This window comes from Rhinatrema bivittatum, chromosome 5 (assembly GCF_901001135.1).
Source record: "Rhinatrema bivittatum chromosome 5, aRhiBiv1.1, whole genome shotgun sequence".
Lineage (NCBI taxonomy): Eukaryota > Metazoa > Chordata > Amphibia > Gymnophiona > Rhinatrematidae > Rhinatrema > Rhinatrema bivittatum.
Genome location: NC_042619.1, coordinates 98,054,096 through 98,076,615, shown reverse-complemented (window position 1 = coordinate 98,076,615; position 22,520 = coordinate 98,054,096). Strand labels below are relative to the sequence as shown.

At 43.3% G+C, this 22,520-nt stretch overlaps 1 protein-coding gene across 9 annotated transcripts in view; it reads right to left on the bottom strand.

Moving 5' to 3' along the window:
* USPL1 (ubiquitin specific peptidase like 1) overlaps positions 1–22,520 on the bottom strand; it is a 96,957-nt gene that overhangs the window by 47,404 nt on the left and 27,033 nt on the right. For all 9 annotated transcript variants that reach the window (XM_029602632.1, XM_029602637.1, XM_029602631.1 and 6 more), the window contains one exon: positions 15,945–16,058. In XM_029602632.1, the coding sequence (XP_029458492.1) occupies positions 15,945–16,058 (114 nt within the window). The remainder of the gene's footprint in view (positions 1–15,944; positions 16,059–22,520) is intronic.

The following is a 22,520-nucleotide window of genomic DNA, read 5'->3' as shown; positions in this document are numbered from 1 at the left end:
CGGCCATTGTATGGGTGGCCGAAGATGCTTTACCCCTTTCATAAAACGGGCCATGTCTGTATGAGTCAACAGGCGGGTTCCATTCACCTCGCCTCTGAAACAGGAAAGCGCTGCTACTTGGACCTTCAAGGAGTTAAGGGTCAAACCTTTATTCATGCAGACCTGTAAAAAATCCAGAATTAGGGAGATTTTGACTGTCTGAAGGGAAACACTGCATTCCTCACACCAGGCCTGGAATACTCTCCAGACCTGCACATACGCTAAGGTCATAGAGAACTTCCTTGCATGGAGTAAGGTGAAAATTATGCCACTGAATATCTACGCTTCATCAGGCGATCCCTCTCAAGGGCCAGATCGTAAGATAGAATCAAGTCGGATCCTCGGGAAGGACTGGTCCCTACTGTAGCAGGTCCCTGCGTGATGGAAGGCACAGAGGGGTCTCCACCAGGAGTCTCCGCATGTCCGCATACCACGGATGCCTGGACCAATCTGGAGCTACTAGTAGGACTAATCCTCTGTGGTGCTTGATTCTGCGAATGACCCTGCCCAGCAGGGGCCATGGAGGAAAGGCGTATATTAAGTCCTCTTCCGGCCAGGTCTGAATGAGAGCGTCAATCCCCAGAGACCACTGATCTCTTCTGCTACTGAAGAATCTGAGAACCTTTGCATTGTGAGATGCAGCCAGCAAATCGATGGATGGGAGGCCCCAGCAATCTACCACCGGTTGAAAAGGTTTTGGCCGACAACGCCCATTTTCCTGGATCTAGACTCTCCCTGCTTAGAAAGTCTGCTGACATCTTTTCTTGTGATGTGGGAGGCCGAGATCTGTAGAAATGTTTTCACCCATTCCATAAGGAGATCTATCTTCTTTGACACTTGCTGGCTGCTGGCTGCTGGCTGCTGGCTCCCCCCCCCCCCAGCAGCAGTTGATATTGGCTACCGTTGTTGCGTTGTCCAACATTACGCAAACCGCTTGACTGTGGCTGAATTGTAGACATGCCAATCTGACTGCCCAGGCTTCCAGGTGGTTTATGTTCCAGAGTGCCTTTTTTTTGGTCCAATACCCCTGGGCCATCAGTTCCTGACAGTGAACTCCCCTGCCCCGGAGGCTTGCGTCTGTTGTAAGGACCAGCCAGTTCAGCAGGGACAGGGTTATATCCTTGCCCAGGTGAGCTTCCTGCAGCCACCACGGGAGCAGAGAACCTCCATTGGTAGGTGGAGGTGAATCATGTAGTCTTGAGACAGCGGGTTCCAACGTGACAACAGGGAGTATTGAAGTGGTTGTATGTGTGCCCTCGCCCACGGTACCACCTTCAGGGTTGATGCCAAACAAAGGACCTGAAGATAGCTCCACACCGTTGGTCGCATCGTGTTCGTCAACCGACGCACTTGGGCATCAACTTCCTTATCCGTGTGGACGGGAGAAGGACCTTGCCCTGCTTGGTGTCGAACTGGACTCCCAGTTATTTCAAGGACTGGGAGGGTTTGAGACTGCTTTTGTCCATGTTTATGACCAGAGTTCCTGAAGCGGGGGGAGGGGGGGTAGGGGTAGGGGGAAGAGGTCACCCTGCTGATCGCCCAGAGACTCTCTTCCACAGACTTTGCCCGGATCAACCAGTCGGCCAAGTACAGGTGCACCAGGATTCCCTCTTTTCTCAATGCAGCCACTACAATCACCTTAATCTCAGAAAACGTTCTGGGGATAGTGGCCAGGCCAAAGAGCAGCGCCTAGAACTGATAATGGTGGCCCAGTACCGCAAAGCATAGGAAACTATGTTCTTGCCGGATTGGAATATGAAGGTAAGCCTTAGAAAGGTCCAGGGAGGAACTCTCCAGGTTGTATGGTCATTATCACAGAGCGCAGAGTTTCCACGCAGAAATGAATTACTCGTAGATGTCGACTGACACTCGAGGTCCAGGATGGGCGAAAGGAACCCTCCCTTCTTGGGTACGATGAAATAGATGGAATAACACCCCATATTTTCCTGGGACACAGGTAATGGAATTATAGCCCTCAACATGAGAAGCCTTACCAAGGTGGACTCCACTGCCTGCTTCTTGTGCTGGGAGTGGCAAGGAGACATCATGAACATGTCCCGAGGAGTGTTGTGAAATTCCAGCACTTATCCTTCTTGTATGACATCCAGTACCGATTTCTCCAAAGTGATCTCAACCCACTGCCGGTAGAAGAGGGTTGAGATCTCCTCATTCCGAGGCAGGGGTCGGCAAAACTTCATTGGGGGGTTTGGGACAAACTTGAGTCCAAACCTGCCCCTCTCTTGGGCTGTCGACTCAGAAAGGACTGAGACCTCTGAAATGTCGACTCTCTGTAGGGCTGAAAGCATTGGGAGCCCTTGGATCAACCTCTCATGGGCAAGGGGGCACTGTAACTTTCTGTTATCTTCTGGTGGCTGGGGCACTGGAGATTCACTTCATTTACTGATCAGATTTTCCAATTCACTTCCGAAGAGGAGTGATCCCTTAAAGTGCATCTTTGTGAGGTTTACCTTAGAGGTTGCACCTACTGACCAATTTCGTAGCCATAGCTGTCTTCTGACCGCTACCACTGAGGTCACTCCCCTGGCTGAGGTTCGGACTAAGTCAGAGCCCACGTCAGCTAAAAAGGAGGCAGTGGGTTCCATAACCTCTCTGGAATTCATCCCAGAGTCATCCACCTCCCAAGAGAGGAGCAGGTACGAGTGTGATACCATGCACAACAAGAAGCAATCTGTAAGGTCATTGTTACTGCAACAAAGGCTTGTTTAGGGATGGACTCCATCCGCCTATCGTGCAATTGATCTCTATGGAAAAAACGTAACATGGTCCGATATGGTTCTAAACTCGATGGGATTTCCCCATCTTCCAAGGAATCTGAATCCCCTTCTTCGCCCGTGCTGTCTAGGTCCTTGCCAGGGATACCCTTGATGAGGCTAGGCATGTCTCGAGGCCTGCCGATAGGGCTGGCAGAGGGAGGCCTTAGCAGCTGGGATTCCGTCCAGACAGGGGCAAGTGAAGCAGACTGTGAAGGCTTGAAGGCCTTGAAAAAATTCCACACAAGAGAAGGCAGCTGGGTCCATGCCTAGCCCAGTAAGGACTGGGGTAGGTGCTACTGGATTTCCCTCTCCTATGGAAGACCTAGCCCCGGGATTATTCAGATCTGGGGTACTTCCGGTTAAGGTTGTGGCCAACCCATCCTCTGATTGGGAGGGGCTGGGCTTAGTAAAGTCTGGGGAGTCCAACTTTCCCTGGACCTCCTCACAGTACTGACATAAGTATGAATCCGGGTCAGACTGTGTAGCCTTAATATGACAAGAAGCGTAGAGAGAATGGCGATTATATTTCTTTGCTGCAGGAGCCATTAGGGGCGATAGCTGAGTGTTCAGCTGGCTCATTTAAAAGTTTCTGAGCACAGATTTCAGATGCCTATGCAGGCCAAGGCATTGTGTACGCACAGTCCTCACGCAGAGCCGGCACGCAACACATATCGACGCTCTATGTGGGCAATGGAAGACGCACAAAAAACACATGCAAGATGGCGCTGCCATGGTCTACCACTCAGTGTGTCTACCAAGCCTAAAACGAGGCCTAGCCCACTGGAGGCTGCTCAACCCACTCGGAAACCCACTTCCCCTTACCCCAACGGGATTGGGAACAATGTCGGTATGGTGTGCAGAGGAAGAAGACCAGAGGAAGTCTTACCAAAACCCCTCCAAAGTCTTTGAATCAGGAGGAATCTTTTTTTTTTTTTTTTAAAAACTTACCTGGGCTCAGCGCTTACTGGCTGAGTACAAAGACGTTCTCCGGCAGCGGGGGAGAGGGCTTTGGCCATCAATGCCTCACTTGCCTTCCTGCACCCACTGCCTTTCAGCTGCTTCAGCAGCAAAGTCTATGCCAGGAACCGGCTACCGGACCAAGGCACACTTCTGAGGGATCTTGGAAATCACCTAAGGAATTCTCAATTGGGGGAAAGACCTTTAGGTATCACCATAGGAGAGTAGGGCTAAATCTTTCTCCTATTTAAAAGTAGAATTTCTTCTTCTAAAGGGTATAGCGATCCCCATAGGGAAAGCATGTCTACATCTGCTAGGAAACGGAGAGATACTGAAGGGCTGAGGTCACTACAGGGGTGTATCTAGGGTGACATCAACTTTGAAACCTGACTCCGTCTCCATCTGCTAGCAGGGGAACATATAACCCATTGGTCCCGAGTCCATCTGGCTACATGCTAGGAAATAAAATATTTAAGCAAAATCATAGACTAACGCAAAAATCTTAACTACCCCTTGGAGTTGTGAAGTTTTGCATAAAAATTTGATTTTGCTTATTTTTGTATGTGTGATTTAGCCATGTGAATAGAGGTAAAGAACGTCTTGAAATAATTATGTAGCTTGTTACTAATTTTGTATAGAAAGAGAAGCCAAATTCACACACAAAAGTTTGCATGCCAACACTGATTCTGTGCATTCAAGCGATAATACATGCTATCAACAATTTAGCACAAAAAACTGTATTTACAAATTTGGCTGCACTTAAGTAAAGACCTCAGCTGATGTCCTAACTTGCAGGATTTCCCAATGTTTTGGCTTTCACATGGAAGTCTGCTACCCATGCAAATTAATTGAATAGCAAACTTTTGCATGAAAATTTGCAACAGTGCCAAACCCCCCCCACAACTACATCTCTGTAAAACGTTTTTGCACACCGGTTTTAACAATATCTATAAGGAGCTGCTTTACATGATATCGCATTACAGCACTTTGTTAATTTCAAACTTCATTAGAATTTTGCGCATAGCAGACTGTAGAACAGGGCTTCCCAAACCTGTCCTGGGGACCCCCACAGCCAGTCGGGTTTTCAGCTATCCACAATGAATATGCATGGGATACATTTGCATATACTGAGTCTCTATGGAATGCAAATGTATCTCATGCATATTCATTGTGGTTATCCTGAAACCCCGACCGGCTGTGGGGTCCCCAGGACAGGTTTGTGAAGCCCTGGTGTAAAATTTTACTACTGCAAAGCCGAAACTTTTGCAAATTGTTCTGTGCATTTTTGCATGCAAAGCTCTGCCTGCTTAAGTTTCTGCAGTTTAGGATGTCAGCATCAAAGTTAGGCACCTAGATCTTTTGAATACCGAACTGCCTTTTCTCAGCACTAAAAGTAACAATTTCTCTAGCAAAAGGCAAAGAACCCCAACCTTGGCAGAGAAGCCAGCAAAGTCCCCATCTCCATCATGGAAGAGAAAACGAATACTTCCAAACTGTTTCACTTAAAACATTCTTTGCATACCAATGGGGCAATGTGCTCTAGACTAGGGGTGGGCAATTTTAGTCCTCGAAGGCCACAAACCAGTCGGGTTTTCAGGATATCCCTAATAAATATGCATGAGAGAGATCTGCATGCACATCTACACAACTTTTCCTGATTTCCTGATATTCCGGTCAAGTGCTCTTGGGCAAAGAAGCACAACACCCACTTTGGCTTGAGGCATTTGCAGCTGTGGTGTACTGTTTTGTTTTTTAATATTCTGTCTTCGTCGTAAATGTTCAGCCCCTTCAGAGCGGATTACAATAAGGTTATATAAGTATTTCCCATCCCCTATTAAGAGGCCGATGCAATAAGCTGTAGTAGACCTGCCGCAGGTTTTTGCGCATATTGTGCGTTTTCCAGCGCTTATCTTACGTATTAAGGCGGTTAACACAGAAAAAAAAAATCCAGTGGGAGCACTGAGAGGAGACGATCACCTTGCTGGTGGGTGAAAGGAATCAGTAAGTTTTGCTTTGGAAATTTTTTTTTTTTTTTTAAGTATTGGGGCAAAGTTAACTATTGGGGAATATTATTTAGTGTATTTGTGCTTTTAATAGTTAGTAAGGCAGCGAATAAAAAGAAATTAATCTTTTGCATTGAGTGTTACATGTATGATTTTTTACCCGCTGGTGAGAAATTGTACATGTGCATGCGATGCAAAGAGCTCCTGTCTCTCAGAGAATGAGTCTGATCTCTGGAGGCTAGAGTGGCAGACCTGAAGGAGCTGAGGCAGACAGAAGTATATAGATGAGACCTTCAGAGACATAGTAGCCAAGTCCCAACTTCAGACTGGCAGCGCTGGTGCTGCCTTGGTGAAAGAAGGTCTCATCATCGGACAGCATCAACCTGGTGCAGCAGGAAAGGATCCTGTAGCAAGGACCTGCTCTCCAGGTGGTGCATTGTCCTTTTGCACCAAGGATGTGTCTCCAAGGCCTACTACCCAGGAGGGAAGGGTTAGGTCAGCTGTCATAGTTGGTGATTCGATTATTAGGAATGTAGATAGCTGGGTGGCTGGTGGGCGTGAGGATCGCCTGGTAACATGCCTACCTGGTGCGAAGGTGGCGGACCTCACGCGTCACCTAGATAGGATTATAGACAGTGCTGGGGAGGAGCCGGCTGTCATGGTACATGTGGGCACCAACAACATAAGAAAATGTAGGAGGAAGGTTCTCGAAGCCAAATTTAGGCTCTTAGGTAGAAAGCTTAAATCCAGAATCTCCAGGATGGAGCATTTCAGAGAATGCTCCCTGTTCCACACGCAGGTCCCCAGAGGCAGGCAGAGCTCCAGAGTCTCAATGCATGGATGAGACGATGATGCAATGAAGAGGGATTCAGTTTTGTAAGGAACTGGGAAACCTTTTGGGGAAGGGGGAGTCTCTTCCGAAGGGATGGGCTCCACCTTAACCAGGGTGGAACCAGACTGCTGGCGCTAACCTTTAAAAAGGAGAAAGAGCAGCTTTTAAACTAGAATAAAGGGGAAAGCAGACATTCGCTCAGCAGCGCATGGTTCAGAGGGAGGTATCTCCAAAGGATACTAATGACACATTAGAATTAGGGCATCCCAACAGTGAGGCTACAATAATAAGAAAAGTAGTCCAAGTGCCTGTAACTAAAAACTCACCTGAGCTAAAACATTCTAACTTATCCCTATCAATTAAAAAGCAGAATGAAAATACAAATAAAAAACAAACTTTGAAATGTTTATATGCTAATGCCAGAAGTCTAAGAAGTAAGATGGGAGAATTTGAGATGCCAATTAAGTCTGTCGTCATTCACTGCTATACACTGAGACATGGTGGAAGGAAGACAACATATGGGACAGTGCTATACTGTGGTACAAATTATATCTCAATGACAGAGAGCAGCATCCGGGAGGCAGTGAGGCGCTTTATGTCCGGGATGGCACAGAGTCCAACAGGATAAACATCCTGCATGAGACTAAATGCTCAATCGAATCTTTATGCGTAGAAATCCCTTGTGTGTTGGGGAAGAGAATAGTGATAGGAGAATACTACTGTCCACCTGTTCAAGATGGTGAGACGGACAATGAAATGCTAAGAGAAATTAGGGAAGCTTACCAAATTGGTATTGCGGTAATAATGGAAGATTTCAATTACCCCAATATTGACTGGGAAAATGTATCATCGGGACATGCTAGAGAGATAGTTTCTGGATGGAAAAAAATGACAGTTTTATGGAGCAATTGGTTCAGGAACTGACGAGAGAGAAAGCAATTTTAGATCTAATTCTTAGTGGAGTGCAGGATATGGTGAGAGAGGTAACTGTGGTGGGGCCATTTGGCAATAGTGATTATAATATGAACAAATTTGAATTAATGACTGGAAGGGGGACAGTACGCAATTCCACGGCTCTCGTGCTAAACTTTCAAAAGGGAAACTTTGATAAAACGAGAAAAATAGTTAGAAAAAACTGAAAGGAGCAACTACAAAGGTAAAAAGTGTGCAAGAGGTGTGGTCATTGTTAAAAAAAAATACCATCCTTAAGCACAGTCCAGATGTATTCCAAACATTAAGAAAGGTGGAAGAAGGGCAAAACGATTACCGGCATGGTTAAAAGGGGAGGTGAAAGAAGCTATTTGAGCCAAAAGATCTTCATTCAAAAATTGGAAGAAGGATCCATCAGAAGAAAATAGGATAAAGCATAAGCACTGGCAAGTTAAATGTTAGACATTGCTAAGACAGGCTAAGAGAGAATTTGAAAAGAAGTTGGCCGTAGAGGCAAATACTCACAATAAAAACTTTTTAAAATATATCCGAAGCAGAAAGCCTGTGAGGGGGGAGCCTGCTGCAGCGAGAGCGCACCGGAGGGTGCAGGGCAGGAGGACGAGGACCCGGAAGGAGAACTGAGCTCCGCCCCCCCGACGTCAGCGGGGAGTCGCTGAGGGCTATTTAAGATCGGCCCTTGAATCTGTTCCTGGGAGCCTGCTGCAGCGAGAGCGCACCGGAGGGTGCAGGGCAGGAGGACGAGGACCTGGAAGGAGAACTGAGCTCCGCCCCCGACGTCAGTGGGGAGCCACTGAGGGCTATTTAAGAGCAGCCCAGCGGCGCGCTGCCAAAGCCGCGCGCCAAAGGGGTGCGCCCCTGGGCGAGTTTTCGGCGGAAAATTTCTAACCAATGGGGAGAAAGAGATAGGTCAAAACCTCCACCCCTATGGCGAAAGAAGTGAGAGGGCCCATGGACGACCACCTTCAGAGAAGGGTGAGTTACAACCCGAGAGAACTAGTTTCTGAAATATCCTTTTCTTCGGGTGATTCTGGGAGCCCAGCCCAGATCCAAACATCCATTTCACCCCTGGGCTCTGGGGGGGTAAATGAAGGTCTGCATGACCCCCCGCAGTTAGCAATAACATCAGCTAATGTTACAGGGGATAATGAGAAGGTTCAGACTGTGGTTGAGGGCGTAGTAGTGGGTAAGAACATCTTAGAAGAGGGTAGTAGTAGACCCCTTCTATATAAGGAACCAACTGTGCCTGAACCCGAGAACATTTCCCTGATTGATGTGTGGAGGGCAGTGACCAACCTGGACAGGAGATTGGTCCAGTCCATGAATCAAGCCACCACTTTTGCTGCGGACACAAAGATAGTCCTGGAAGGTCACGAGAAGAGACTGAAAGATTTAGAGTTAACCAAAGCAATAACTGCCACACAAGTTGCCTCCATACAGGCTTCGGGATCAGCCTTTATAAAGGACTCGGTATTGATATACAAACAGTTAGAAAATTTAGAAAATGTATCAAGGAAAAAGAATCTTCGGATATTGAACTTTCCTATTACCAGATTATTATCTGCCTCTGAATTATTTAAAAAATACTCAAAAGAAATCTTGGGTATTTGGGAAGATATCTTAATTTCTAACATGTACTATGTATCTAATATAAAAAAAAAAACTTAGCAAAGAATGATGGAGACATGGATATTCTTCAGCCTGAAAGCCCTAATTTGACATCATTTTTAGAGGCTTCAGTGGATAATATCCAGATAAGATCTACACTAGTTGTAGTGTTTGCATTGGAAAATCAGAAAAATTTAGTTTTGCAGAAGTATTTTCTGAACAAAAGTTTTGCTTTCTGTGGACAAACTGTGCCGATGTTTCCAGATGTGTCTAGAGCTACTCAACTCAGAAGGAAACAATTTTTGTTATTGAAACAGAGGGTCTTAGCCCTAGGGGCCACCTTCTTTCTTAAATACCCATGTAAATGTTTAATCTCTTTCCAGAAAAATAAGTTTGTCTTCACGGACCCAGGGCACTTAGAAGTTTTTCTTCAAGATAAGGGTGGCTAGAGAGGGTTACTGCTACATTGGAAGATAAGTTTGGGAAAAAAAAATGTCTCTCTTGATCTATGTAGGTACATAATTACCTGTTTTTTTTATTTTTAAAAAAAATTTCCTTGTATAAAAGGCTCCCCATTGAATTATGTGGTCTGTATGGGATGTTACAGATATAAGTTTTCCTGTGAGCTAGAGTTAATTTTTATTTCTTCTGTAACACATATTTTCCTTTTTCTTATTCCATTTAAATGTATTAAAAAATTCAATACACTATAAATAAAAATAAAAAAAAAAAGAAAGCCTGTGAGGGAGTCAGTTGGACCAAGGGCAGGTGTTAATGAGCAGCCCAGAAAAGTGTACAGAAAAGCAGAAAATACTGCTTTTCTGAACATCCTCCAATCCTAGCGATATTAAGTTACGAGAAACAAAAAATGTAAAAAAAATTTATACGTAAAAAAAAAAAAATAAATGTGCAACCTGGCCAGTTAGGAGAACAGACGCTCAATTTTACTAGCTTCCGTTTACCTAACCAATCGCTGTCAGCAGTTTCAGAAAACCAACGCTCGTAAAATTGAGCATCAGTTTCCTGAACCTGCTGACAGAGCCACCTCTCCTGGGCCAAGGAGGCGTCAGGGGTGTGTAATTGACCCAATGCCTCCTTTTATCGCGACCCCTCATTTAAATATAGGATTGCGCAGGAGAGGTGGATGGGCATGCGTTGGGAAAGCGGGCGCTCAACACGGAGCACCCATTCTCCCGCAATCTTTACTGAATCGGCCTGCAAATTAGATAGTGGAATTACTCATTTATCTCTGAGACAAGAGTCCTGGATATGAGCCAGAAAGATACAAGCATGAATCCTGAAACACCCAAAATGGAGATCACGCTTCACAGCTGCCCTGGCAGAATTCTTTTGTGTGTGTAAATCTGGGTACAACCAATAGAACACACAAGAAACAGAAAACCTGACAACTTAAAAAAAAAAAAAAAAAAAGAGGAGACTGTTCTACTAGCCTCTGACACACAAAAAGAAGACTGAGATGGGGTTTAACTCACTGCTGGTCCCATGTCACAAAGGCCAGTTTAAGTTATTCCTGGTGTTGCCCCATTGTATCTAAGAGATTTATAATTTCAATTGTCTAAGCAAAGCAGTCCTCCAAGCTCAATGATGCAATTTAGCAAAACCAGAAGTAGCTCTGAAACCATCTCACAGGAGACGCTAGCTGTGCTGGAAAAATGCTCTTCCCTCCACCAAAATAATCTTGTCACAAGGAATAAAGTGGTGAATGGGAGAATAATGAAAAAGTTCATACAGATGATAATGGTGGCCAAAGTATCAAAAGTTTCTATCGAGGCCCATACAGCTTGAGAACCACAAGATATAGTGTTTTGCCTCCCTTTTGGGCGGGGCGAATAGTTTGAAAACATAGGTACTAGTCAGGGCAGAGGTGTCGATAGATCAGTGGTTTCAAATTATTTTTCCGGGACCCAAAGGAAGACAAACATTTTTTCTCAGGACCCAGTGGAAGAAACTCTCTCCCCATAAAGTTGAAAAGTAATATATATTACTTAAAACCACTTCATCTCAGGTGGTACCTAAAATTAGATACTGAGGTTACTTGTAAACCATTTTATAAAACTTTTAAATATGGTAACAGAAGAAAACACATTAGGTTGTTTTACTTATGTTTAATATGAAGGGCAGGCCTGCCCGCTCCTGATCTCTTTCAGGTCTTCATGAAAAAGTGAAAGCTCTACTCCCAATATCAGGTCCGCTCTTCTGTCACTTTCTCCCTCTGTCTCATTCACAGTACTCTTATTCTCACCCGCCCCCCATCGCTCACAGTACTGAATCTGCATTGCTTGTAGTGATAAATGAAATTCAAATTAAGGCTGATGCGGGTGGGTGGGAAGAAGGAAGGCTGCCCTCATCTCTTCAGATATAACTGCAGCATTTGACGCTACTGAATATTTAATATTTACACAAGCTTTGTTTCAATAGTACAGTTTTAAATTGGTTTTGTCTCCGACTTGGCTGTACTTATCCAGTAAATTGGGATGCCAGTCTCTGCAATTAGACCATGTTTTACCTCAGGGTTCAGTTTTGGCAGCCTTGCTTTTTAAATTATATCTAGGAGGGCGGAACCAAGATGGCGGCATAGTGGGGCAGTGGAACGCCAGCTCTCTCTACGCTTTAAAAAAAAAAAAAAAAGAATTTTTTGCCAATATGCCTTCGAAGAGAAAGGGGAAAGTAAGGGTTTTCCCTCCAGAACCCTTATCTGGCCCCAGTCAGCTGGATATTGTATGGTTCCTGTCCCAGGCAGTGATTTCAGAGGGAGTTGAGGAGACCTTAGCGAGCGCTGCAGCAGGAGAGCAGCCTGCGTTGCTGGAGGAGACGTCCCTCAGCCCGGACCAGAGAGCACCCCCGGTGCAACGAGACCACACCAGGGAACACACTCTGTCGCAGGCGGGTGACGTCGAAGCGCCAGAGTTGGAGGGGGAGATCCCTGAGGGAGCGGACGGCTCTGAATCGGGTCAAGCTTTAATCGACTCAGAGGGAAATGGAAGAAGGCCGGAGAAATCGAGGGAAACTTTGTTGGAGGAGGAGGTTTCCCCAGAGGCCGGAGAGAACATCTACCAACCTGAAACTCCTGGTGAGAGTCTACTTCGGGGGTCAACAAGGCCCAGCTATTTGGGATCTTGTGGCAGCCCAAGGGCAATCTTTAACTCGGTTGGAAAAAAAAAGTGGACTCCCTAAACTATAATCTTCAGGTAAAGATAGTTGGTATACAAGCACAGGAGACCGTTATGATGAATAAAATAACTGAGATTGAGAAAAAGGTGCAATCTAGTGCTTCATTAAATTCAGCAATAATTAAAGAACAATTTTTATCGTCACGGCGTCTGGAATTGCTGGAAAATGGACTGAGGAAAATGAACATAAGAATCCTAAACTTTCCTCAAATTATAGGAGAAATGCCATATATAAAACTTTAAAAAGATTTTTGACAACTTCCCTGGGATATTCTGAACATAATATACCTTCGATTAATAATTGTAGATTTCTTATAAATAGGGCAGCTGTTAAGAATGATAATATAAATATGAGTCAAGATTTAACGGGCTTTCTCAAATCTTCTATAGATATAATAGATAGGAAAGTTCTTATGGTTTCTTTTATATCCACTCAAGACGTAATGAATGTTATGCGAAATTATTTTAAGAAATTTCCTGTAAAATTTTGCGATCAAGAAGTGAGATTGTACCCAGATATGGCACCGGTAGCTCAGTATCGTAGAAAGGAATTTTTAACTTTGCGACAAAGTGTAACCTCTTTAGGTTATTCTTTTTTTATTAAGGTTCCCGTGCAAGTGTAAATTAAAGAATTTTGTATTTGTATTTTTCCAAACAGATCAACTACGGTAGTTTATTGAGGCCAGAGGGCCAGTAACTTCATCCCCTAATACTTAAGTGGAGAAAGGTCCTTAGTAAATAATAATACCTCTGCATTTCTATGTAAAGCCTATTTCCTTAAGTTTTTTCTTTCTTTTCTCCTGATAAATTTATTTTCGTCCGGCTTCCGATAAAGATTTCTGTTTGTATGTAATAGTTTGAAAATCCTTGAATAGTGCAAAGGTAAAATGTAAAGTTTGATTATTGCTAAATTTAATTACTGCCAGATGTAAACGGAAGGTTTGAAAGATGTTTATGTTATTTTTTGATTATGGAAGGATTATTCAATCTGTAAAAATTGAAAAATGAGTAAATAAAGTATATTAAAAAAAATAAATAAATTATATCTAGTGCGTTTGGCGATGTTAAAAAAAAAACAAAAAACCAAAACAAAACACTAAATTATGGGCATATTTCAATTAAACACAAAACAGAATTTTAACTGTCTAGATTCTGCCTTCTATTGGCTTGTAAACATAAGCTTTAAAAACTGTATCCCCCCAAATCTTAAGCATTTAGGAATATAAGAGGAGAATTCCCTCTACTAATCCATTCCTCCATCTCAGGGGTGAATATCCAGCCTAAAAGATGCACTTTCCAGTCTAGGGATTAAGTTAGAATTTAAGTGTACCATGCAGAGCCAAATTTCATCTGCAGTTCATTTAGCTTTTTTTTTTTCCTTCATGACCTTGAAATAATTGTTCACTCACCGATTTTAAATCAGTTAGATTATTGTGATACAAATGTAACACCCTGGTATAAAAGTATCTCTTATTGCATATTCAGTTATTGCAGAATATTGCTGTACTACTTTTTTGGGCAAAAACCAGCCTCATGTGACTCCCTTTGTTGACCAAACTCCATTGTCTTCCTAAGACTTAAAGAGTGAAGTTCAAGATTCAGAGTATTGTGTTTAGGTGATGTACAACTCCCTTATGAATGCTTTATTCTTCGCAGTTAGACCTGCTCACTGTCCTCTCTGTTATCAAACTTCAGGCTGCATGACATACAGCAGGGTTGGACAACTCCTGTCCTCGGGAGTCACAAAGAGGCCAGGTTTTCAGGATGCCCACAATGAATAACCATGAGGTAGATTTACATGCACTGCCTCCATTATATACAAATCTATCTCATGCATATTCTCGGTGGATATCTTGAAAACGTGGCTTCTTTGTGGCTCTTGAGGACGGGAGTGGGCCACCCTTGGCATACAGCTTTTAACTCAGGGCTTCCCAAACTTGTCATGAGGACTCCAAAGCCAATCAGGTTTTCAGGATACCCACAATAAATATGCATGAAGTCAGTCAGCATATAGTCTCCATGATATGCAAATTTATCTCATGCATATTCATTGGATATCCTAAAAACCCAGCTGGCCAAGGGGATCCCCAGGACAAGTTTGAGAAGCCCTGTTTTAGCTATTTAGCACCTTCCTTTCCATTGGAACTCTGACAAGAGAATAACTACACAAGGTTCATAAAAAGAACCAAGGCATGGGTTTGCACACAAAGCATATGGTACTTAAAAATTCTGGATGATGTTTACTCAAACTGTTATGCTGTTTTCTGAAGAGACGTTTTTATTGTGTTTATGCAATTTTATTTATATCTGTAACTTTCTTTGTAAATCACAGGTGTATTCATAGGAAAAGCAGTTTAGTTAAAACTTAACTCATCTTCCAGGTCCCATTACTCACATTTCTTACTCTCCAACTCCTCAAATCTCCAGTGGATCACTCTCCCCTCACTTAACTCTTTCACTTTTAAGCTTTCCCCTACATATCCCTCCTTTTCTCACTCTCTTCCCTCCTAGCCAACAATCACTTTTCCAGTTCACTTTAGCGCCCTCCCTACCTGATCCATCCCCTTCCTCTCGCAAATACTGCCCCCGCCTGTTCTCCTCTCCAGCATGTCCAATTCACAGCAATGAGCTGTCCATCCTCCCACACATCTCACAAAAGACAGCAACAATAACATGGGAGTGTGGGTCCCACACTGCTGAAGCTTCTACTGCAGCCCTTCACTCTGCCACCATTCAATCCCTGCTCCTATTCAACCTCCTTACCACTGGTCCTCCTTCCAGCAGGGAGCGCAGGGCACTCAGTTTATGCTCAGATGTCCTGCCTCCTGGGTGGGCTAATGAGCACACACCTAGTCCCCATACTTGCTACACCGTGAGGATCGCGTCACTGGAGGGAGATCCCGTGGAAGGTGTGCCCCCCCCAGTTTCCTGGGAGAGGAGTGGAGTATCTGCTCAAATCTGTCACTACCACTGAGGTCTCAGGGTGCGAAACAGCCCAGCTTTGGCATATGAAAAAAAAATATATATATATTCCACCAGTGCATGAAACAGAACGGGGCCACAACCCAATTATTGGTATTCCATGACTTGAGGTTTGAAAAATCATTTTGAGGGGGATTTGATTTGTACTTTTCCCTATATTTTTAAAAATCTCTCTCCCTACATTTTTTAAATTTTCCTCATACTTCCTCTCCCTTCCCCCCAATTCCAACTTCTTCCCCTCTCCCTCGAGTCAGTAAACCCTCAGGACATCACTGTGAATTGCCCAGCAGCAGGAGAAAGCCTTGAACCACAGTGTCTGTACTCTAGTTTGGGTTGTTTTCAGCCATGGCGGCTCTCCTCGGGACTGTGCCGACAGCTCCAAGGGCCAGGCAACTATTTTTGGGTATCTGGACAACCTGGCTCCTGGATTTTTTCCAGCACCACTTCTGGCATAGTGTAAAAGTCTCTACATTTTATTTTTTTTTTGCTTGATTTTCCAGGATACATCATACATTGATTTTGCAACTTTCCAAGCTACATTAAAATTCCCCAACCTTTTCACTTAAATATCAAACCCCTCAAAATCTGGTATGCTAGTAAATGCGCTTACCCAATTCACATTTAAGTTGAGGCTGAAGCTTTTCAAAAATGGCTCTTCGGATTTCATTCAGGTACATCTCTGCTTGACAGAGTCTCTCTGCAGAAACCTCCACTGTATTGTCAGCTGTAAGTACAATAAGTGATAATTTATTTTGTAAAAACAGTCATTCGTAAAGCAGTTAAAGTTGTGCACTAGTTAATATGAGACTTCAAATTATAAAGATATAACAGGGAGAAAAAAACATGGTTAAAAAAAAAAACAAACCTCTACTGCAGCTCTTTTCTCATACTTACCCTCATTGTCTTCTTTGGTCTCCCTCATAACAGATAACAGGAAAAAAAAAACCCCAATGATAAAAGATCAGATCAACAAGGCCCATCTAATTTATCTATTCTTAGTGCAGTAATACATCTACATGACCCCAGGCTATACCCTCAAATCCAAGCACATTTTGTGCAAATCCTAGACTTTCTTGAATTCTGTTGATATTGTAACCTCTAAGTTCCACTAGGAGTTCATTCCATGCATCCATGACCCTTTCTGTGAAGTACTGTTTCCTCTCTTATCCCGAATCAACTCCTGTTGAGCTTCACCTCATTACCCTAGTTCCAGAATTCTCCTTCCTAGAATTGCTTGCCTGTACACTGATATCTTTGAAGCATTTGAATGTCTATAATATCCCCCTACCTTCCCCCACTTTCTTGGATACATATAAAAAAAAATTGTAAGCACTACCAGTGAAACTGCATGTTTCAATGAATCTCTAAACAGAAGCCAACAACCTCTACATGGTAAAGTTAAAGAAGACATCTTTCTGCAATTTTAAAATGCAAAATTGGTATTTGCTGAATTTAACAGAATGAAAATAATTCAACAGTGAATTGGGCATATGCAAAAGTTTGAACACCCTTCCAGTTGATTCATTACTGCCATTTTTTTTTTTAAGTTAATAAGGCCCCAAAAGATTGACTTGTTAGAAGAATGACACGGCTGAACAAATACTCTGGGCCTTCTAACCTCTCAGGTTGTGATTGTCCTGTTTTCTTCCAACAACCATAGGCTCTTCTACGCAGCAGCTGACTAAGCATTTGAAAATGAAGATAATTAATTCTTACAAAGCAGGGAAAGGCTGCTAAAAAGATAAATAAATGAGATTTAAAAAACTCTAAACATTTCCAGCTAGCAATTTCAACTGTCAGAAGTCAAGGCAAGATCTGAAAGATCAAGAAAAATCTGACAGAACTGCCCAAAAACAGAAGTCACAGGTCACTGCAAACAACTTGCTGAAAAAGTTTAGCTCTGTTTCCCCCAATTAATGTGCCTTCAGATCAAGTGTGCTATGGAAAAGTCACCATTGCTTGATGCTCAGATCCAGACCAACACCTGGGCTCTGCTCTCAACACCTTGCTGAGACACCAACAGTGGCTCTTAAAAGGTGCAGCAGCTACTGAGAACACATGTAATCACACATGCCTCTTGTACCTAAGTTACAGCATAAGCCTTGGGAGTGTGATAATTATTGGGCAGCAAGCAGAGCATGGATAACTGGGACGCGCTTTGTGCAGTGCACACATTGCACACAGTATATTCTCTTTATTTCCCCATCTTGAGTCCTTTCAGCTTCTACCTTTATCCACAGGCTGAATGAGACAGGGAGCCCCAATGCACTGAGCACTGGATTTGATTCACTCAATGCTGGGTGCAGCAGCAGTGAAGGAGCTCTGGCAGCCACAGGCATAGAATCTTGACAGGATCATGTGTGTCTTCACATCCTCTCTTCCTTTATTTTAAAATGTGGAAGAGAGACTGGTGGGATTTTAAGTGCATTCCTAGCTCTTTTTTTGGCCATACGAGTCCTCTCCATGTCCACACTGCCTGCTTGTGGAGGCTGGTGTACCTTGGATTTCAAAAGGTTGTGAAACACTGGTTAGAAAACCCAGAGTAGTTGTCCACAGTACAGCACTGATTGCAAAACAATGATTTGCATGGGAGAGTTTTCAGAAGGAAACCTTTTTTACAATCTCATCATAAAAGTCTGTCTACAGCATATAAAAGAAAACCTTGATAAGCCTGAAACGTTTTGGGACAAAGTGTTTTAGACTGATGAAATGAAAATTGGACTGTTCAGCCACAACCACACAAGACACATTTGGAGAAGAAAAAAAAAAAAAAAAGGCAGAAGCATTTGAAGAGAGGATAACCTTGCCAGCTGTTAAGAACAGAGATATATTAGTTGTACTTTGGGCTTGTGTGGCAACCAGCAGCACAGGAAATACTGTGTTGGTTAAAGGAAAAATGGATTGAACTAAATATCAACATATTCTAGAAGCTAATGTCTCCACAGTCTGTGAAAAAATTGAAGCTGAAGAGAGGTTGGATATTTCCGCGAGAATGATCCAAAACTCACCTCAAACTCAACCATGAAGTGCTTATAGGAAAGGAATATTATTGAAAAACTATGGGGCGATCTCAACATGCACAGAGACTAAAGAATATTTCTGAGCTGGAACTAAAAAGATTCTTGGCTGGCTACAGGAAACATTTGGAAGCTGTAATTTCTGACTTGAAAGGGTGTCCAAACTTTTGCACATGCCATATTCACATATAGACTAACTTTAAAAGGAATGCGCGTGTGCCCATACACCCACGTATCGATGCACAAGCAAAAAAACGCTGGAATTTAAAATCATGCATGAACTTGCGCCTGCACATTTTAAAATACATCAACAGCACGTATGTATGCTCCAATTTTAAGAGGTTACTCGAGCACAGTAAGTGCGCGTCTTCCTTAAGACTGTTGGCTTTTACGTGCATATGTAGGTGGCATTTTAAAACATGCTCGTGCGAGGGACAACTCAGTTTTTCCAATTAATCCACCAGTTTGCCCAGTTAACATCGAGGTCTTTCAGACCATTCTGGTTCTTCATCCACACATCCCCCAGTTGACCCACACCCCTCACCTGTCTTGTAAGCCCTAAAACTTGAGATCAACAGGGAGGTTTTCCCCTCCCTGTTGATTGTAATTTCAGCCTATTAGTTACAATGTGAACCGGTATGATGTATGCTTACTAATACCGGTATATAAAAGTTTCAAATAAATAAATAAATAAATATACAGATTTGCTCATCTAGAGCAGCAGTAAAGTTATGCGGATAACAAGCCGATGTGCACCACGGTCTCCAGTTTTAAAATACGGGGTTATGCATATAATTGTTGGCCTCACACCAGAACGCCCATGCCCTACCCCTTTTCCACCCTCTTACTTTTGTCACACGCACAGGTATATACGCACATACTTCACGGCTTTTTAAAATACACGTTACTTGCGTGTGGCCCATACACACCCATTTGTGGGCATTTTTTGCGCGAACAATGCTTTTCAAGTCTCTCTCTTTATTATTAGTTTTTAAATCTCTTTATTTAAAAGACATGTACACAACAAAAGACGAATCAACTAGATGAAATAACATGCTTAAGCATATACGCCTCCATCTCCAATAATCCTCCCAAACCTAGTCACATCTCTCCAAATTGTTGTTGAGAGCAAAAGTAATTCTTTCCATAATGGCAATTTTGGCCACCACCCTCCTCCAACAGTTCAAAAGCAGTGTTCCCTTCCAAAAGAACACAATTGTTATAAAAGAAATTTTAAACCATACAGCACTGAGTCTTGTCTCATTATTTAAATCTCCCAACTGTTCTATCACATCAGCTGTTTGATTTGCTATCATGCTAACAATAAAATATATATTTTCAATCTATTAAAATCAAAAAGTAATTTTACATTAAAAACTGCAGAAAGATGTGGTTGAACTTTGCACCATGTACAGATTGGGTCAGCTTCTGGGTTCAGTTAAGAGACTCATGGAAACAGTTTGACCAGGGGTGTCTAAACTTTTGCACATGTGCGCACATGCACACTCACGTATATATACTTAAGTCTCATTTCGTAGAGCTTATGATGCAGACTGTGCCCCCATTCGGTAGCCTCTCTGCACGGTTGCTAATACATCTATATTCTTTTGAAGACAAGGCCTCAAAAATTGGATGAATTTTATACAAGATGAGGTCTCACCAATGAGGCAAACAGAGGCAGTCTAGGAAAACTGGTTCTTACCAGATAATTTTTGGTTCCTGGAATACCACAGATCAGTCCAGATGCCTGGATTTTGTCTACCAGCAGATGAAGACAGAAGAAAAGCTTTACTGACACTGTTACTTAACCTAGTGTGCCACCTGCAGTCCCTCAGTATGGCCTGTATCCAATCAAGATGAGATTAAATATAACCAGAATAAACTTGAAACTTGTAATTTGGAACCCTCAACCCTCTCTTAGACCAAGCAGCAGGGATATGAAGCCCCATTCCAACCAACATAGAAAACAGAACCGTCTGACCAGCAATCTTGTACATACCGAAAACAAGAGCGAGCTTCTCAGAAACGGGTGGGTCTCTGGATCGATATGCGGTATTCCAGGAACAAAAATTAGCAGGTAATAACCAATTTTGTTTTCCTGTTCATACCTCAGATCAGTACAGATGCCTGGGATGTCCTCAAGCTCTCCTAATTTGGGTGGGAATGCGATAGCCCCACTCACAGCACGCTCTCCCCAAATCCCACGGAGTCCGGAGCCTGGATATCCAGCCAGTAACGTCTGGCGAAAACATGCAGAGACTTCAACTGCTCAACATATTTCTTCTGGAAAAATAAGCTATCATTCGGTCCATGAATTTGCCTGTGCCCAAGAAGAGCCCACAGGCCCTCAAGGCACTGGCCTACCCTTACAAATATATGCTGATCTAATCACTTCCTTCAGCCACTGCGCAATAGTAGCCTTGGAAGCCTTACTCCCTTACTTTGGTCCACTCCAAAGCACGAAAAGATGGACTGATCTATGAAAACAGTTGGTAACCTTAAGATACCTCAACAAAGCTTGACACATCCAAAAAATAAAGCTCTTTCATATGAGGCGTAGACAAATCCAAGTTTGGAAACTCAGGGAGTTCCACTTTCTGACTGAGATGAAAGGCAGACACAATCTTCGGCAAAAAAGGTGGCCCTATGCTCAATGACATTCCCTTCTTCAAAACCTGCAGAAAGGGGTTTCTACATGATAACCTGAAGTTCTGAAATCCTTCTGGTAGAACAAATAGCCACCAACAAGACCACCTTCAGGGTCAGATCTTTTAGAGATGTCCTCTTTAAGGGTTCAAATGGAGCTCCACAAAAGTACATGCAGATCCAGATTAAGGTTCCACGAAGGACACAACTTTTTCACCAGAGGCCATAAATGCTTTACCACCCCGCAATCCCTCCCCCCCCCCAAGAAAATGAACCACACGCAGATGTGAAGTCAGAGAAATTCCTTGTACCTTGCCTCGGAGATAGCCCAAGGCTGCCACATGCACCCAAAGGGAATTAAAAGAATGTCAGAATATTCGAGACAGACACCTGAGTTGGCTGTATGCCCTGCTGCAGACACTATGTCTCGAAATCTCTCCATATTCTAATATAAGCCAAGGATGTAGATGAACATCTAGCTTGCAGCAAAGTGGCAATGACTCTCTCAAAATAACCTGTGTCAAACGATTCTTCTCAAAAGCCAGGTCATGAGACAAAAGCAATCCACCTATTCCTAGAATACTGGACAGACTCACCAATTTCTGCTGATGTCCGAAACATAATGGCCCATCTACCACCAAGATTATCAGATCTACAAACCACAGACATTGGAGAAATTACTTACCTGATAATATTGTTTTTCTTAATGTAGACAGATGAACTCAGGACCAGTGGGTTTATGCTCCCCTGCCAGCAGATGGAGAAAGCTGTCATAGTATATATAACCCTGAATTAACTCCAATCTGCCAGTATTCTCTTCAAAAGCAATTGTGGACAGACTAGCAAAAAACTTGATTAAAAACAGACCTGTACTCAACCAACCATAAAACAATGAACTCGCATAATATTCTCGGTACCCCAAGTAAGGAACTGGATGAACACTTACCAGTAATCCCTTGGGACTCAGAGCCCTATAGGAGGACTACTGACACACACATGCAGCAGCCGAAAGCAAGAAGCTGAGTCCATCTGTCTACATTAAGGAAACCAAAATTATCAGGTAAGTAATTTCTCCATTTCCTAGCATGCAGACAGATGAACTCAGGACCGGTGGGATATACCAAAGCTACTCCCCCAACAGGCTAGGAGGCTGCACGCGGTCTAGTCAACACTGCAAGGGTAAAGACTGCATCCTCCCGGGCCTGCACATCCAGACGATAAAACTTGTAAAAAGTGTGTAAGGAAGACCACATTGCAGCTCGGCAGATATCGACAAGAGAGACTAACTTCCACCCACGACACTGCCCGAGACCTAACTTGAGTAAGCAACTGGTTTTCCAGCATCCACATATGAGGTCGTGACCACCTCTTAATCCTGCAAAGCCGGAGCACACTGCTTATTCCCGCCATGGAGAACAAATAGGCAATCCATTTTTAGAAAGATTCAGAGACCTCCAGGTACCACACAACAAGACGTTTAACATCCAAGTAGTGCAAAAGGTGAAACTCCTCCGCATCCCTGA